The 17,500-nt window shown below is 43.2% G+C and overlaps 1 protein-coding gene across 6 annotated transcripts in view; it reads left to right on the top strand.

The window, feature by feature from the left end:
* UBTF (upstream binding transcription factor) overlaps positions 1-17,500 on the top strand; it is a 41,437-nt gene that overhangs the window by 15,615 nt on the left and 8,322 nt on the right. For all 6 annotated transcript variants that reach the window (XM_068264281.1, XM_068264279.1, XM_068264284.1 and 3 more), the window contains exons 4-16: positions 994-1,077; positions 2,654-2,809; positions 5,427-5,491; positions 6,099-6,219; positions 6,353-6,463; positions 7,743-7,876; positions 8,854-8,995; positions 10,603-10,644; positions 11,855-11,968; positions 12,622-12,747; positions 14,584-14,694; positions 14,863-14,951; positions 16,454-16,643. In XM_068264281.1, coding sequence (XP_068120382.1) covers positions 994-1,077; positions 2,654-2,809; positions 5,427-5,491; positions 6,099-6,219; positions 6,353-6,463; positions 7,743-7,876; positions 8,854-8,995; positions 10,603-10,644; positions 11,855-11,968; positions 12,622-12,747; positions 14,584-14,694; positions 14,863-14,951; positions 16,454-16,643 — 1,485 coding nt within the window. The remainder of the gene's footprint in view (positions 1-993; positions 1,078-2,653; positions 2,810-5,426; positions 5,492-6,098; positions 6,220-6,352; positions 6,464-7,742; positions 7,877-8,853; positions 8,996-10,602; positions 10,645-11,854; positions 11,969-12,621; positions 12,748-14,583; positions 14,695-14,862; positions 14,952-16,453; positions 16,644-17,500) is intronic.

Below are 17,500 nucleotides of genomic sequence, written 5' to 3' on the forward strand. Positions count from 1 at the left end.
TCAGGCTGCATTAGTTAAGTCTGAGGGGAAGTAGAGAAGCAAAAAAGGAAAACCCAGCATGCCCTGCAACTTCCTTTTTGTGTACCAAATTTTGTGTGTACCAAATAAGAGTCAGGTAAACTGGGGAATGATCTTTTATCAACAAGAAAAGTAATAGTGATTTTAACGTTTGGTTTGCCTGGTTAGCATCCCTATTACTTGTTTACCAGATAAAAATAAAGAATTGATTTTTGATTTTATGCCCGACAGTTACACTTTAAGTGACTAGGTACATATCACCAGGGCTGTGGAGTCGGAGCAATTTTGGGTACCTGGTGTCAGAGGTTTCAATAAACGGAGGAGTCGGATGATTTTTGAACCAAATCCATAGCCTTCGTAAAAATTATACTAAGGAATCGGGGTAATTTTGGGTACCTGGAGTCGGAGATTTCATAAGCTGAAGAGTCAGATGATTTTTGTACGGACTCCACAGCCCTGGGGGTACAGGCACACCAGCGGAGATCTTATAATGTTATAATATCCTATAATTTTGATGTTACTTTGAGCAAATTTTCCAATGATTGATTGACGGAGAGGGAGAGAGAGAATACCGACAGCCATAGAACTTTTAACTTGAACAGTTGGCACCTTGCTAGCGAGACATTTTAATGCCCAATCAGTCTTACCGGGTTTACATTTCTAAGCTATATAAATTTGTGTACAAAACTTGCATCAACTTGGAAATATTTGCATCTAGTTGACCATCCCTATTATTTACAATACTTTTTGTTGCATAATATGCTGGTGCCTTTTTTAAAGGATGATAATAATTATTTTATCAGTGCAAAAACAAGTTACTATAACCACTGTGTGCGCAGCTAGCTTGAGTGACCATCCATTATGTCCAGTTTTTAAAATGTCATGCTTACTGTTTTTCGAAATGCATTGTTTCTTTTGTTAACCTTGTTGTGAACGCATTATCCTATTATGGAATTAACAATACCTCAATTGCAGGTCAGGAAGTTTCGGACACTCTCAGAGTTGATCCAGGATGCAGAGGAACATGTGAAAAATCCTTATAAAGGAAAGAAGCTGAAGGTCAGTTGGGGCTTACTGCTCCTGTCAAATGGTTAGGGCATACATGTCAAGCTCTGGCCCACAGAGCCGTCAAAGTTGGTCCGCAAGTGGTTTCCCCATTTTGCATTATATTTGGACCACTCTGGGCCACCAGGGAAGCTATGCTGGAGTTTAAAGCAGTATAAAACTCTGACATAATATTCAATAAAAACATGTTTACCTACTTTTTATATGCCATACGGTTATCATATTTGCATTTGTGCATAAGTACTGTTATTCATTTAGAAATTACAAGTTCCCTTTTTTTGCTTTGAGAGCTGACTTTGCATTTTATTCATAACTGGTTTAATTCACCTTGTATTGAAGGCAGAAATGCTTTGAGTTTCTGTCTGTGTCCAGGAGCTTCTGCACAGTCGGAGAATGTGTCACATTCCTCACTTGATACAATTAAGTAAACACAAGATAACATTATCTACACTTCCAATGCATCCAGATTTCTCTGCACTGAACTGTCAAGTCCTGTGTGTAAACCTTTGAATGCTGTTCTAGTAAAAAAAAAAAAAAATGCTGGTTGTATATAATACGCTGTAAATTATTTTTTAGAGCAAAGAAAGGCTGGGTTTCATTCCACTTTAAGCCATAAATCACCAGGGAAGCTACTGTATGTTGGAGTTTAAGCTATAGATCACCAGGGAAGCATTATGGGGAAGCACTATACAACAGGGAACTATATAAGGAAGGGGGGTCACTAGACACCAGGGATCTGTATAGTGGGGGGGGAGTCACTGGACACCAGGGAACTGTATAGGGGAGATAGGGGGCCACTGGACACCAGGGAACTGTATAAGGGAGGGAGGCGGCATTACACACCAGAGGAGGGAAAAGGGCCACTAGACACCAGGGAACTGTATAGGGGAGGGTGGGGCGGTGACTGAACAGCAGGGAACTGTATAGGGGAGATAGGGGGCCATTACACACCAGTAAATTATATAGGGGAGGGAGAAGGGCCAGTAGACACCAAGAAACTGTGTGGGGGGCATGGGACTCCAGAGAAGTTTATAAGTGAGGGAGGAGGGCCACTAGACACCAGGGAACCTTATAAGTGAGATGGCCAACATAGCTTCATACTGCATCAAATGATACAGAAGTCACACAGGCAGTGGTTTCATCAATTTCAATCATGTTTCTGGAGAAGTAAGGCAAGGATAGGTAATGGATTAATAAAGGAATTATTAATTGCAACCTCGATCAGCCTGATATAGGGCTAACAGTAGATGGGGGGTGCATGACTATGGATAAGCAAACAATTTGTCAGATGTGCGGATTCAGGTTCAACTGGAAGTGGAATTTGCAGCGCTGATCCAGGACTTTTCAGGGGCTATTTAGAATCAGGAGCTATCGGTTAATCTATCTTCTCTTTTCGAACCCGATTAACCTGCTGCAAAATCCTGGTCCAGCCCTCGGAAATTCTTGTTCCTGTCTAATGAAAATCAGTATTTGGACAGAATTCTAAGCTCACCTGTATACGTGACTTGGCAGAATTCTAGAAAAGAAGTTAATATCTTTTTTTTTTTTTGTTTTGGTCTCGACTTTGTAGAAACACCCCGAGTTCCCAAAGAAGCCTTTGACCCCTTATTTCCGCTTCTTTATGGAGAAAAGAGCCAAATATGCCAAGCTGCATCCAGAGATGAGCAATCTGGATCTCACAAAGATCCTGTCCAAAAAATATAAAGAACTGCCAGAGAAGAAGAAGGTGAGTATTTTATTTATTTATTTATTGTATTTATAAAGCGTCACCATATTACGCAGCGCTGGGCATTAGTTTAGGTTACAGACAATGTTTAGGGGTGACATACAGCAAAATGACAATACAAGAAAGACCAGTATTAGCGGAGAATGGCAGGGAAATGAAAAAATGACCACTTAAAGAAACACTGAAGCGAAAAAAAAAAAGATGATATTATGATTTGTATGTGTAGCACAGCTAAGAAATAAAACATTAAGATCAGATACATCAGTCTAATTGTTTCCAGTACAGGAAGAGTTAAGAAACTCCAGTTGTTATCTCTATGCAAACAAGCCATTAAGCTCTCCCACTAAGTTAGTCGTGGAGAGGGCTGTTATCTGACTTTTATTATCTCAACTGTTCCTGGACTATTTACTTTTTCTCTGCTAAAGGAGAGGTCATTAGTGCACAGACTGCTCTGAAAGAATCATTTTGAATGCTGAGTGTTGTGTAATCTGCACATATTATAGAATGATGCAATGTTAGAAAAAACACTATATACCTGAAAATAAAAGTTTGAGAATATTTTCTTTGCTGCTAATCTTCTAGTAATTATTCATAGTACACAACCAATTCACTATATCATATATTTTTTTCCGCTTCAGTGTCTCTTTAATGACAAGTTGACTTATAAAAAACGTCCTGCTAGAGCCTCTTAATGGCTCCAGGATGTTTTTATAAGTCAGGCAGTGCTGCTGTCGCTGTGCGTGTGCGCGCTCCCGCTGTGCATGTGCGCGCTCCCGAGGGTGCATTCCCGTGCATGTGAAAATAGTGAGAGAAAAAAACCCACTAAAGAAAGAATACACCTTTATTTCCAAATACTATATTCTCACCATACTTTGCACTAGGGACATAAGTAAAATCTTGTGACAAATAGGCAGATAAAATGTTTGGGTTTTATGTACAGTAGCAGTGTTTATATTAAAACTATAGGGGATGAAATTGGAGAAATAGTGTATTTTTTTCCTTGTTTTTCCCTTTAAAATGCATAGAAAATAAAGTGATCACTGAAAACAAATATCAACCCCAAAAAGCCCAATTGGTGGTGAAAAAAAAAACAAGCTATAGATCATTTCATTGTGATTAAAATGTAAGGTTATCTTTTTTAAGCATTGTCAGTTGTCACTTTTGATCTATAAAATTCTTAATAATTTCGTCAACATTTCAAAGTCTCCCTTCTGCTCTCTCTGCTTGTTCCAAACCTCCAGACTTCTAACATCAGTTATGTCAGATTTGCAGCTGTTATGTTGCAAAGCATGATGGGAGCTCAGTATTGAAAGAGCAGTTGGTGGTTTCCCATAAGCCAGAGCTCAGCAACTCCACTCAAGAGATTAGGGCCTGTTTCCACTAGGAGCGGTAAGCCGCATCGCACCGCAGGTGAGCTGAAACACATGCACAGCGATGGAAGAGTTTCCACTGAGTGCATGTTGTGCGGAGCGATCCGAGAATCTGCAGCATGCTGCAGATTCTCGCACGGCCGCAGCCGCGTCCCATCTCTTCCATTGACTTTCGCATCGGGAGATGCAGAAGTGATGCGGCGGAATTGATGCGGCTACGTAGCCACATTCGCATCACTTTGTAGTGGAAACCGGCCCTAAGTGTTGTGCATGACAGCTTGCATCAGCTGGAAAAAAACTGCCTTATTCCCAGACTGAAGCAGATGCAGGGCCACCCTTGTGGCTGCATTTATAATCTCTCCTCCACCTAGAAAAAATAATTTGAATTAAGGGCCTGTCTCTACTCGTCAGTTTTTCTGCATGCGTTGTCTGACAGTTTTGCATTGCTGTCAATTGTTTTTCTCCATGTGAAAAATGCATTCAAGTGGGAACTAGCCCGTTGATCCGAGAGAAACTTTTACTCATTGCATTATTGTGTTCCTTTCATATAGTTTATAGGGCATTCCACAAGCTAAATACTTTTTTTGTTTTGTTTTAATACTCTAATTCCCTATAAACTAAACAAGCCTCGCCCACAGTTCCTTTTGTGCCTTGGCAGTGTAGCAAGGGCTTATGGGAGCTCAGTCTGGGCAGGAGGAGGAGGAGGTTACTAGCCTGTTTCCATTGATTTCAAAGGCAGAGGGGACTGAATTTACACACAGGCAAGCTGATAGTATCTCCAGCCCTCAGCCTGTGACAATGTGACAAGCAGAACATGGCTGCCCTCATTGTATCACAGGAATAAATAATCATAAGCTATTGAAGCTGTTTGTTGCTAGATTTGCTCTGTAAACTATCCAAACTTTAGATAAGATATATGGACAAGTTACTTGTTCTAGTTAGTGTTTCATGTCGGATCTGCTTTAACATTGGTTGCTGTTTTCCTGCGCAGAAAATGCACAGAAAAACTGACAAGTGGAGAAGGGCCCTTAGATCATTTGGTCAGATCAATAATCCATCAATCAATCCATTTCCCCTCCTCTTTTCCTATGAGAACGGGCATCAGTAAGCCAGGCCACATGAAAGCACTCATTTAAAATAATGTTTTATAACCTGTAGAAAAGTGGGGTCTGTCCTGTAATTAGTAAAGTAGCCCAATTTTTTGGCTAAGGCTGACTTGCATGACCAGAATCGCTTGTCTTTTTCAGGGGAAGTACATTCAAGATTTCCAGAGAGAAAAAGGGGAATTTGAGAAGAACTTGGCCAGATTTAGGTGACAATGACGTTCCTGTATGGCTCATCAGTTGAAGGACCACTATGCAAAAAATTGTAAAACTTAAATTACATGTAAACATATACAAACAAGAAGTAGGTTTCTTCCAGAGTAAAATGAGCTATAAATTACTTTTATCCTATGTTGCTGCCACTTAACAGCAGTTAGTAGAAATCTGACGGAACTGACAGGTCTTTGACTAGTCCATCTCTTAATGGGGGATTCTCAGTATTTAGTTTATTCTTTACAAAAGCACTTCCTGGAACAGAACTAAACAAAGATGCAGGCCACCCCCTACCTGTTTCCACACTATTCTGGCAGCTGGATGGAGCAACTGCCATTCAGCAAGCTTCTGAGAATAAATAAAACCCAGAGATTCCCACATCAGGAGATGGGCTAGTCCAAAACCTGCCAGATTTCTACTACCTACTGTAAGTGACCCCAATGTGGGAGAAAAGTAATTTAAAGCACATTTTACTCTGGATGAAATGTACTTTTTATTTATGTGTTTTATTGTGTATTTTAAATGTTACTATTTTTTTTCCTATTGTGGTCCTTTTAAAACTGAAAACCTGGGTTTTTTTGCCAAATTACCTCTTGTTTGCAGGGAGGAGCACCCGGACCTAATGCAGAATACCAAGAAGTCAGACGTACCTGAAAAACCCAAGACCCCGCAGCAGCTGTGGTATAACCACGAGAGGAAGGTCTACCTCAAGCTGAAGCCTGATGTAAGCATGAAACTATTCTTCTCCACAGGGCCTCATTATACCTCAAGCCGTCCCTGCCCAAGCCTTTGCATGCTATACTGAATAACTGTTTCGGTTTGCTTATTGAAGAAACCTGCTTTGTCTATAATTCCAGGCCAGCACTAAAGATGTGAAGGATGCATTAGGAAAGCAGTGGTCACAGCTGTCTGATAAGAAACGTCTAAAATGGATCCACAAAGCACTTGAACAGCGCAAGGCATATGAGGTAATGGTGACTGTGCAGCTGCTGTCTCAGTGGAACAGTTAGGCTTATGTAATATTTGACAGCGCCCTCTATAGCTGGGAAGAGCTTATGTATTCACTTTTGAAGGGAGGCTTTCAAAGGATATGTTTGATCTTTCATCTTGCATCTGACCTGCATTGAATTTGAAAGCAATCATAAATTTATCTAGGAAAGGGTTTTTGTTTTTTTTACAGTAAGAGTGATTCAAATGTGGAATGTATTACCACAGGAAGCAGTTATGGCAAATTCTATATCTGCGTTTAAAGCAATAGGATCAGCCATATTATGCCAGGGAAGAAAAACCAAATATATAAGTAGATAAATACTTGATCTACTTACATAACACATGTATTGTACTGTCCATGTTTTGATTTCAATGAATGTTATGTAGTAATGAAGAGAATTCTGTTCCTGGTGGGGGCCATGTTTTTTGCCCACAGTTTAGGCTAAATCCTGATGTCATTTCTGCCCTTTACTTTTTTTGTTTTCTCCTTCAATCACTGAGTCACCTCAGCCTTGCTTGTAAACACAAGTGAGTAGAGGATCGTGTTTCAGATAGGCAGCTTGGCAGGGAAATAAATGGAAGAGGAGGAATATATTCTAGATAAAAAGAACTCCCAGCATGCAACTGTTTGGCACTGACTATTAAAGGGCCAGTACTCCTTACGTATGTGACAACTCCAAATCATAACAGCAGAAAAAGTTTTGAATGCAGGATTAGCAACTTTATCACTTAATACACTCAGACCAGTTGCTGTTGAAATTTGATTTTTATGGTGACAATCCCGCTTTAAGGAGGGCTTAGATGCTTTCCTTGCGATGAAAGACATCCATGGCTACAATTACTAGGTAATGCCCAGTGATGTTGAGCCAGGGATGTTATCTGATTGCCATCTGAAGTCAGGAAGGAATTGTTTTCCCTTTTGGGGCTAATTGGGCCATGCCTTGTAAGGGGTTTTAGCCTTTCTCTGGATCAACAGGGACATGTGAGGGAACAGGCTGGTGTTGAACATTATTCTCTGGTTGAACTTGAATGGATTTCTTTCTTTTAACCCCAATAACTATGTAACTGTGTAGCATATCCTGGTGTTCTCCTTTTATCTGGCTTTGCCCAAAATTAGCAACCGAGTGTGTGGAAAGGTTATTGTGAGCCACATATCGGACACATGTGCCTATATGATTCTGTATAAATGCACACTATTGTGCCAGGAGTCGGTGGACTAGCATTGTGTGTGTAATTTGATGTCTTGTATCATTCCAGGGCTGCATGAGAGAGTACATTCAGAAGCACCCCGAAATGAACATATCAGAGGAGGGCATCACCCGTTCTACCCTCACCAAGGCGGAGCGCCAGCTTAAAGACAAATTTGACGGTCGGCCAACCAAACCACCTCCGTAAGTTCTTTGTTGCGGCTGAAGAGTAGGAACGTTGCGCTACATCTCCTACAACAGAAACAGGCTTACAGCGGACCCAAACCAAACATTTTTTTAATTCAAATCTATTAAGTGCCCCAAGGTTAAAATACATGAACTATCGACCTTTTTTAGCTCCTTCTGCTCTCAGAAGTTGTATTCTGCAAGGAAAAGTTTTATGGCTGTAATTAGCTTATCAGTGATGTTTATTATATTCCCGACAAGGTACCAACAAGACAGAAGCTGTCACTTCCATGCCTGAAAATTAACTCTTTCAGGCAGCAAAATACAAGTAAAACGGCCTGAACGATAAATCGTTTGGGGATTGAAATCGCGATCACGGAAATGGCGAATCCGTGATCGTCATATCGGCGTTTTCATCCCCCTCTGCAAGCAGTCCCCTCTCCCGCTCAGCGGATCCCTTGTGGCGGTGGAGGCAGCTCACTCTCTCCCCCCAACTTCCCTGTACACTGACTGCAGCCTATCAGAGGAGCTGGCAGCTGGCTCCGCCCACAGGCTCTCTCTTGCGGCAGCTCACTCCTCCCAGCGCCTCCATGTCATTGGCTGGGCGGACGGCGGTCACCGCCCACAGGCTCTCAATTCGCATAGCTCACTCCTCCCGAGTCCACATCACTAACTGGACAGGCAGAGTCTGCCCTGTCTATCCATTGTAGCATCACGGGCGGCAGACTCCGCCTATTAGCCTGTCAATCAAAGTTTTTTTGCACTGCCTCCAAAAAAATCGTGAATCGAAATCGCAATTTCTGACAGAAATCATGCGATTCTATCTTTTCCTAAAATCGTTCAGGCCTATCACCTCGGGTACACTTCAATATCTGATCTGTTATCTGCACATCGGGTCTGATCCCTGCTCTCTGTGATCACTCGTTGCCCTGAAGATCTGATGCCTGAGTTGTGTGACTGGTGGATGTGTAACGCTGTGGCCTTTGTCTCTGCAGGAACAGCTACTCCATGTACTGTGCGGAACTCATGGCGAACATGAAAGATGTCCCCAGTACAGAACGCATGGTCCTCTGCAGCCAGCAGTGGAAGCAGCTGTCTCAGAAGGAAAAGGATGCCTATCACAAGAAGTGTGAGCAGGTATGTGACCCGCCCCCTTCCCCATGTCTTCCTCTTGATAATCTATTTAAAGGACACCCAAAGTGAAAATAAAATAATGAAATAAACAATTGTATCTATCCTCCTTCTCATACAAATGACTTTTTAAGATATTCCACAGTTTTATTTTATGTTTGATTCTACTTTTTAAGTTTTTAACAGTTTTATTGTTTTTGCTCAATGACACATTCATTGAAGTATGCCAGAGCTAAAATCTATGAACTATTTACCCTTTTTATCTATTTCCTGCTCTCAGAAGCCATTTTCTGCTAGCATTTTATAGTTGGAATTTCTTATCAGCGAGGGTCACACTGTAGTCACTTCCTGTCTGAGTCAGGACTGAGTCAGCCACTTACATAACTGATATTTAACTCTTTCAGGCAGAGAAAGAAAAAAAGGAACACAGCATAGTTATATGTGTGCTAGGCACTGTACATACACATGTCTATCTCATCATGTCACATGTCACTTCAGGTATCATTTAAAATCAGTTAAAGTGTATGGAGAGCTGACCTGATTTTCCTGATTTTTTTTTTTTTTTTTTTTTTACCACTTCACAGGCCAAATAGAACATATTTTAATCTTAAAGCGGAACAATCGCAAAAATCTTAAAATTTAAAACACATACACATAAGTACATTTCTTCCAGAGTAAAATGATCCATAAATTACTTTTCTCCTATGTTCCTGTCACTCACAGTAGGTAGTAGAAATCTGACATTACTGACAGATTTGGGACTAGCCCATCTTCTCATAGGGGGGTTCTCAGGGTTTTCTTTATTCTTAAAAGCACTTAGTGAATTGCAGTTGCTCCGTCCAACTGCCAAAATAGTGTGCAGCGAGCAGGGAGGCTGGCCAGGATCTTTGTATTACTCATTTTCAGGGAATGTCTTTATAAAGAATAAGGGCCATGCTGAGAATCCCCTATAAAGAGATGGACTAGCCCAAAACCTGTCGCTTCTGTCAGATTTCTACTACCTACTGTAAGTGACAGCAACACAGGAGAAAAGTAATTTAAGGCTCATTTTACTCTGGAAGAAACTTACTTCTTATTTGTCTGTGTTTGAAATGTTAGATTTTTGCGACAGTTCCTCTTTAAAACCTATAAATTCTGTTTTGGTCCCCAAAATATGCTGCAAAATCACCACAGTAGCGTTAAAGAGGAACCTAAACGATATATAGTAGAACACAGTATATTATTCAGGATACTCACTTTTACGTGAAATATCCTGATATCCGCATCAGAAACACTTCCTATATCTATATATTGCTGTGCATTGGTATGTAGCGCCGCGCTCCCACTGAGGCTTCACCTAGGCTGTTTATTATGTGGAGTCCGTCCCAGAGCATTCTGGGAGACCAGAGATCTTTTCTACTGGCTTTAGAACTCCCGGGCTCCAGCTCTTATGACCATGGCCCCACCTCCTCTGCCTTATGGTCATGAGATGGTGGGCAGGACTGAGGTAGGCCAAAGTGTGAGGTGAACATGATATATAGAGCTCCAAGCAGTGCTATAAGAACAATGTCTGTGCCGAATTCCTTTTCAAAATAAATTAATCCAAAGTTGTTGTTTTTTCTTCTTATATACAGAAAAAGAAGGAATATGAAGTGGAGTTGATGCGTTTCCTTGAGGTGAGCATATTTAGTAGGTTGCGTATTTGTAGGTGTTTCCAAGCATCTATGCGTTCATATTTTCCCAATATTCAGAGTGGATCCGAGGTGAACTTTTACACATTGCATAATTGTGTTCCTTTCCTATTGTTTATAGGGCATTCCTCAAGCCAAATACTTTTTTGTTTTAATACTCTAATTTCCTATAAACTAAAAAAGCCACGCCCACAGGTTTTCAGAGAGCCTTGGCACTGTAGCAAGGGCTTATGGGAGCTCAGTCTGGGCAGGAGGAGGGGGAGGTATTACTAGCCAGAGATTTCAGAGGCAGAGGGGAGGAGGGAGGAGGAGGGGGGATTAGGCTGATGGCTCAAGATACAGATAAGCTTGCCTCTGTGTAATGTTTACAAACAACATGGCGGCTGTCATTGTATCACAGGAATAAATAATCATATTCTATTAAAACTATTTGCAGCTAGATTTGCTGTGTAAACCATCTAAACTTTACATAAGATTTATAGACAAGTTACTTGTTATAGTTAGTTTTTCATCTCGGATGCGCTTTAAAGAAAACCTATAATGACAAACAGTTCCCCTGGGGGGGTACTCGTCTCGGGCGGGGGAAGCCTCCGGATCCTATTGAGGCTTCCCCGTCCTCCTCAGTCCCACGGCGGTCTCGCCGTGCCCCTCCGAACAGCGGGGATGTAAATATTTACCTTCCCGGCTCCAGCGCAGGTGCAGTATCGGCTCTCCGTTCGGAGATAGGCGGAAATAGCTCATCGCTGTCGGGCCGCTCTACTGCGCGGGCGCAAGTCTCCTGCAAGTCTCCTGTGCCTGTGTAGTAGAGCGGACCCGACAGAGATCGGCTATTTCCGCCTATCTCCGTGCTGAGAGCTGCAACAGCGCCCCCCGCTGGAGCCAGGGAAGGTAAATATATTAGCCATGTCGAACTTGTCGAGCCCGGATTGCGAGACGCTTCGGGGGAGCCAGAGCTGGACTGCCTGCAGCTACAGCGGAGGGGGAAGCCTCATTGGGACCCTGAGGCTTCCCCCTCCCGAGGTGAGTACCCCCCAGGGGACTTTTTTTTTTGTTACAGGTTCTCTTTAAGTGTTATTGTTCTTATATTAACCAACTATAAACTATTGGATTTGAGCGAGGTCGCATGAAAAGCACAATTTCGATTTCTGTGACCCGTGATCAACTTGAAGATATTTTTTTTGTTTCTGTTCTGTAGAGTCTTCCAGAGGAGGAACAACAGAGAGTGCTGGCTGAGGAGAAGATGGTTGGACTCAATAAGAGAGTATTAGGCAATCCAGCAGCGAAACTGGCTGCTCAGGAGGCAGCTAAGGTGTGTAACCACCCTGAAAGAGCACCTGTCATTAAAATCTCTATTCATAGGAATGTATAGGATCACACTCCACATTTGTATATTTTATTATAGGGTTATAACACATATCGCAGTTGTAACCCAAATTTGTTTTTACAAAATCAGGCTTCTTAAATCGTTCCCAAACTGGAGCTAGGTACACACACTAGATTTAACTTGGCCAAGGGAACATATAAAGATCGCCTTGGTCGAAGACCTTGCATATGTACAGAAGCCGCCCGATATCCTCTAGATCTGGCATGCACAAGCACATTGTTCTTCCCACCTACCCCGCCCACCGCAAGCTGCTGTGCTGTCAGTAATCCCTCCCCCCTCCCCATCCATAGAAAGACACGTCACTAGCTCTATAGAGAAGCAGGTGGTGGGGCGGCTTGTGTTCTCAGCTGATGTAAGTCTCCCAGCATGCATTTTGATAGACATCACCACATGAGCAAATGTGCAACCCGAGGTTTTTTTAGCTCAAGTTAACACAAAGTGAGTAAAATGACTGAATAACATTTGGTAAATAATGGTTCTGTTGCCTGGTAATGATCTATGCATGGTTGAGACCCTGGCCATAGATCCACACAAAGATATTCTTCTAAATGTAAAATGGTGTTTTCTTTGTGTTTTAGGCAAAGAACAAACAGCCAGATAAGAAAAAAGCTGCTGATGAGAAGACTAAACTTCCTGAAACGCCCAAAACAGCAGAAGAAATATGGCAGCAGAGTGTGATCGGGGACTATCTTGCCCGGTTTAAGGTAAAGAAACTTGTGTAGTACTTCACAAATACAAAAGCTTTGAAATATTATTTCTAACGTATTCCGTGCTGTCTTAATCATTTTTTTTTCCTTCCCCAAGAGCCTTAGTCCTCCCCTCCTTCCTTACATTCTCTATTCTCCCTGTGCCTCCAATCTCCATCCTCCCCATTTCATCATCCTCCCCAATCCACCAATCTCCATCCTACCGGTTCCTCCAATCTCCATCTTACCTGTCCCTCCATTCTCCATCCTACCGGTCCCTCCATTCTCCATCCTACCGGTCCCTCCATTCTCCATCCTACCGGTCCCTCCATTCTCCATCCTACCGGATCCTCCATCCTACCGGTTCCTCCATTCTCCATCCTACCGGTTCCTCCATTCTCCATCCTACCGGTTCCTCCGTTCTCCATTCTACCGGTTCCTCCATTCTCCATCTTACCTGTCCCTCCATTCTCCATCTTACCCGTTCCTCCATTCTCCATCCCAGCGGATCCTCCATTCTCCATCCTACCTGTCCCTCCATTCTCCATCCTACCGGTTCCTCCATTCTCCATCCTACCCGTCCCTCCATTCTCCATCCTACCCGTCCCTCCATTCTCCATCCTACCCGTCCCTCCATTCTCCATCCTACCCGTCCCTCCATTCTCCATCCTACCCGTCCCTCCATTCTCCATCCTACCCGTCCCTCCATTCTCCATCCTACCCGTCCCTCCATTCTCCATCCTACCTGTCCCTCCATTCTCCATCCTACCTGTCCCTCCATCCTCCATCCTACCGGTTCCTCCATCCTACCGGTTCCTCCATTCTCCATCATACCAGTTCCTCCATTCTCCATCCTACCGGTTCCTCCATTCTCCATCCTACCGGTTCCTCCATTCTCCATCCTACCGGTTCCTCCATTCTCCATTCTACCGGTTCCTCCATTCTCCATCCTACCGGTTCCTCCATTCTCCATCCTACCGGTTCCTCCATTCTCCATCCTACCGGTTCCTCCATTCTCCATCCTACCGGTTCCTCCATTCTCCATCCTACCGGTTCTTCCATTCTCCATCCTACCGGTCCCTCCATTCTCCATCCTACCGGTCCCTCCATTCTCCATCCTACCGGTTCCTCCATTGTACATCCTACCCGTTTCTCCATCCTACCGGTTCCTCCATTCTCCATCCTACCGGTTCCTCCATTCTCCATTTTACCGGTTCCATCATTCTATTTATACTCCGTCCTCCTTGTTCCTCTATACTCCGTCCTCTCTGTTCCTCTATACTCCGTCCTCTCTGTTCCTCTATACTCCGTCCTCTCTGTTCCTCTATACTCCGTCCTCTCTGTTCCTCCATACTCCGTCCTCTCTGTTCCTCCATACTCCGTCCTCTCTGTTCCTCTATACTCCGTCCTCTCTGTTCCTCCATACTCCGTCCTCTCTGTTCCTCCATACTCTGTCCTCTCTGTTCCTCCATACTCTGTCCTCTCTGATTCTCCATACTCTGTCCTCTCTGTTCCTCCATACTCTGTCCTCTCTGATCCTCCATACTCTGTCCTCTCTGATCCTCCATACTCTGTCCTCTCTGATCCTCCATACTCCGTCCTCTCTGTTCCTCCATACTCCGTCCTCTCTGTTCTTCTATACTCCGTCCTCTCTGTTCCTCTATACTCCGTCCTCTCTGTTTTCCATTCTCCATCTGTCCTGTTCTTTGGTTCTCCATCCCCTCCATTCCTCTGTCTCTTCACCTCTTGTGCTAACTCTGTTTTTAAACATCTCTTTAGTTAACATGAATAATCTTGTCTTTTTTGAAGCATTTACTTAAAACTAGGACAATAGTAAAAGTATTTTAATTGCAGAATGACCGAGCCAAGGCCCTGAAAGGCATGGAGGCCGCCTGGATGAACATGGAGAAAAAAGAGAAGATCATGTGGATTAAAAAAGCAGCTGAAGACCAGAAACGATTTGAGGTACAGAGACAAACCACAGAAAGAGATCAACCTCAATGGTTGAACTCGATGGACGTATGTCTTTTGTCAACCCAAATAACTATGTAACTACGTAACCATACTATTATCAATCTGTATTATAAAAAATAAGGATGGCATCAACTCCTCCTCTCTCTTGTTGGTTTTCAGAGAGAATTAAGTGATATGAGGTCAGCTCCGGCCACGACAGCAGGTGGGAAGAAGGTGAAATTCCAAGGAGAACCCAAGAAAGCCCCCATGTAAGTTTTTCTATATTGTGTGTCTTATTCCATTTAAGAGGACAACTGTAGTGAGAAGTATACGGAGGCTGCCATATTTTTTTCCTCTTAAACAGTACCAGTTGCCTGGCAGCCCTGCTGATCTATTAGGTGGCATTTGTGTGTGAATAACGCCAGAAACAAACATGCAGCAAATTTTGTCAAACATCTGATCTGCTGCACGCTTGTTCAGGGGCTATGGCTAAAAGTATTAGAGGCAAAGGATCAGCAGGACAGCCGGGCAACTGGTATTGCTTAAAAGGAAATAAATATGGCAGCCTTCATATCCCTCTCATTACAGTTGTCCTTTAAAGACTTGAGCCAATGTCTAGGATGGATGTCCTACAAGTACTGCTGAATGGAGACATGGCTGAAACAATCCCTTTGGGGGTGAAGGCAAGCCAAGTGTTTGGGAAGAAAGATGTGCTCTCTTCACTGAGGCTCTTCAGTAAAGATTAGGATTTTGGCAAGGGAATCCTAGATGAAAGCCCTACCCCTCTACGCCAACGTGGTTCTCACATTGGCTAACTATCTCCATCTCTTAGTCATGTGACATTCCTTTCAGTATTAGTGTTGCAGGTTACACAACCATGACTCTAATTGTATAACCTTCAGCAACCGCCTTTGTGTTTTGATGATTTAGTTGAGACTTGGAATTTTTTGCCACCTAAAAGCAGACGGTTTTTAAGAAGCTCAGCCCAAGTTTGCCTAATCCCTTAAAGCGGATCCAAGATGAAAAACTAACTATAACAAGCAACTTGTCATCTATATATATATATATATATATATATATCTAAAGTGTAGATAGTTTACACCACATATCTAGCTGCAAACAGCTTCAAAAGTTTATGATGTATTATTCCTGTGATACAATGAGGGCAGCCATGTTCTGTTTGTCACATTGTCACAGGCTGAGGGCTGGAGATGCTATCAGCTTGCCTGTGTGTAAATTCAGTCCCCTCTCCTCCTCCCTCCTCCCCTCTGCCTCTTGACATCTCTGGCTAGTAACCTCCTCCTCCTCCTGCCCAGACTGAGCTCCCATAAGCCCTTGCTACAGTGCCAAGGCACTCTGGAGAAGCTGTGGGCGAGGCTTGTTTGGTTTATAGGGAATTAGAGTATTAAAACAAAACAAAACAAGTATTTGGCTTGAGGAATGCCCTATAAACTATATGAAAGGAACACAATTATGCAATGAGTAAAAGTTTATCTCGGATCCATTTTAAGATCCTATTTCGACCAAATCTGATGAGGCACCTGTGCTTCTTGGAAGCTGCAGCCAAATTGCTATAGTCTTGCCATGCACGTTGTCATATGTCCCCTACTGGCTGGACAGCTTAGTACCTCCCAATCCGCTTCAGCCCACAGACTTTTTGAGAGATCATAATCTCTCGTATGAGTTGTTCTTGGGTCTTTATCTCACACCCATATTGTCTGGATCTCTATCGTCATTTCCACATAATTTTTTTTTCTGATTTTTCTTCTAGGAATGGCTACCAAAAATTCTCACAGGAGTTACTGTCAAACGGAGAGCTGAACCATCTTCCACTGAAGGAACGAATGGTGGAGATCGGAAGTCGCTGGCAGCGAATCTCCCCTAGCCAGAAGGAGTATTACAAGAAGCTGGCAGAAGACCAGCAGAGAATGTATCGTGTTCAGCTGGAAACGTGGATGAAGGTGAGAGAAGTCCTTCGGGACGCTCCTCTATAATATGGCTAATGATGTCTAGGAGACCTCATGGAGAAGCATGTGATTTGTTTGATCAGCTGATCGATTTTGCAAAGCTCCGATTTGCTGTGATCACATCCTGCTTCAGCACATGATCATGACTTGCAAATCAGAGACTTACGGTACATATCTATCACCTGACGAAACTGATCATATGCTTCTCTGTGAGTTCTCCTAGACATGACTCCCTAAATCAGGGGAGGACTGGGCACTTTAGCCTGGAGGGAAAACACAAACTAAAGGCCCGTTTACATGGCAGCCCCAGCCCAAATGACGTCACACGTGCCCCACGTGCTATATGCCGGTAGTCACTTGGGGTGCCAATGCAGAAATACAGCAAGGACGTTCGAGGGACAACGTGACAGGTAGTATAAAAGCACTGGCACTGGGGAGCACTTAATACATTCTGAAGGACAGCGGCCTGGGTTTCCGTTGTGTTCCATCGTTCGTGATTATCGCATTGATTGACCACATCGGCCCAAGATTTCCCAGCAAGCACCTCTGTTCTATACATTCAACTAATTTCCACCCGAAATCGGTCAAATCCTGGAGTCTAGGGACCTTCTGGAGTCTAGGGACTGTCTGCAAGCAACCCTTTCGGAGTCTAGGGACTGTCTGCAAGCAACCCTTTCGGAGTCTAGGGACTGTTGAAACTTTTCAACCTAGACAATACCTTATGTAGCTGTGCACATGCAGTCGTTTTAACAATGGTGAGAGACCAGACAGATTTTTTTTTCCCCATGGACCCTGCAGGCAGGTGTCTGCTCTGCATCATACTGTGTATATTTACCAGCTTGCCCACCCTC

This window comes from Hyperolius riggenbachi, chromosome 12 (assembly GCF_040937935.1).
Source record: "Hyperolius riggenbachi isolate aHypRig1 chromosome 12, aHypRig1.pri, whole genome shotgun sequence".
Taxonomy (NCBI): domain Eukaryota; kingdom Metazoa; phylum Chordata; class Amphibia; order Anura; family Hyperoliidae; genus Hyperolius; species Hyperolius riggenbachi.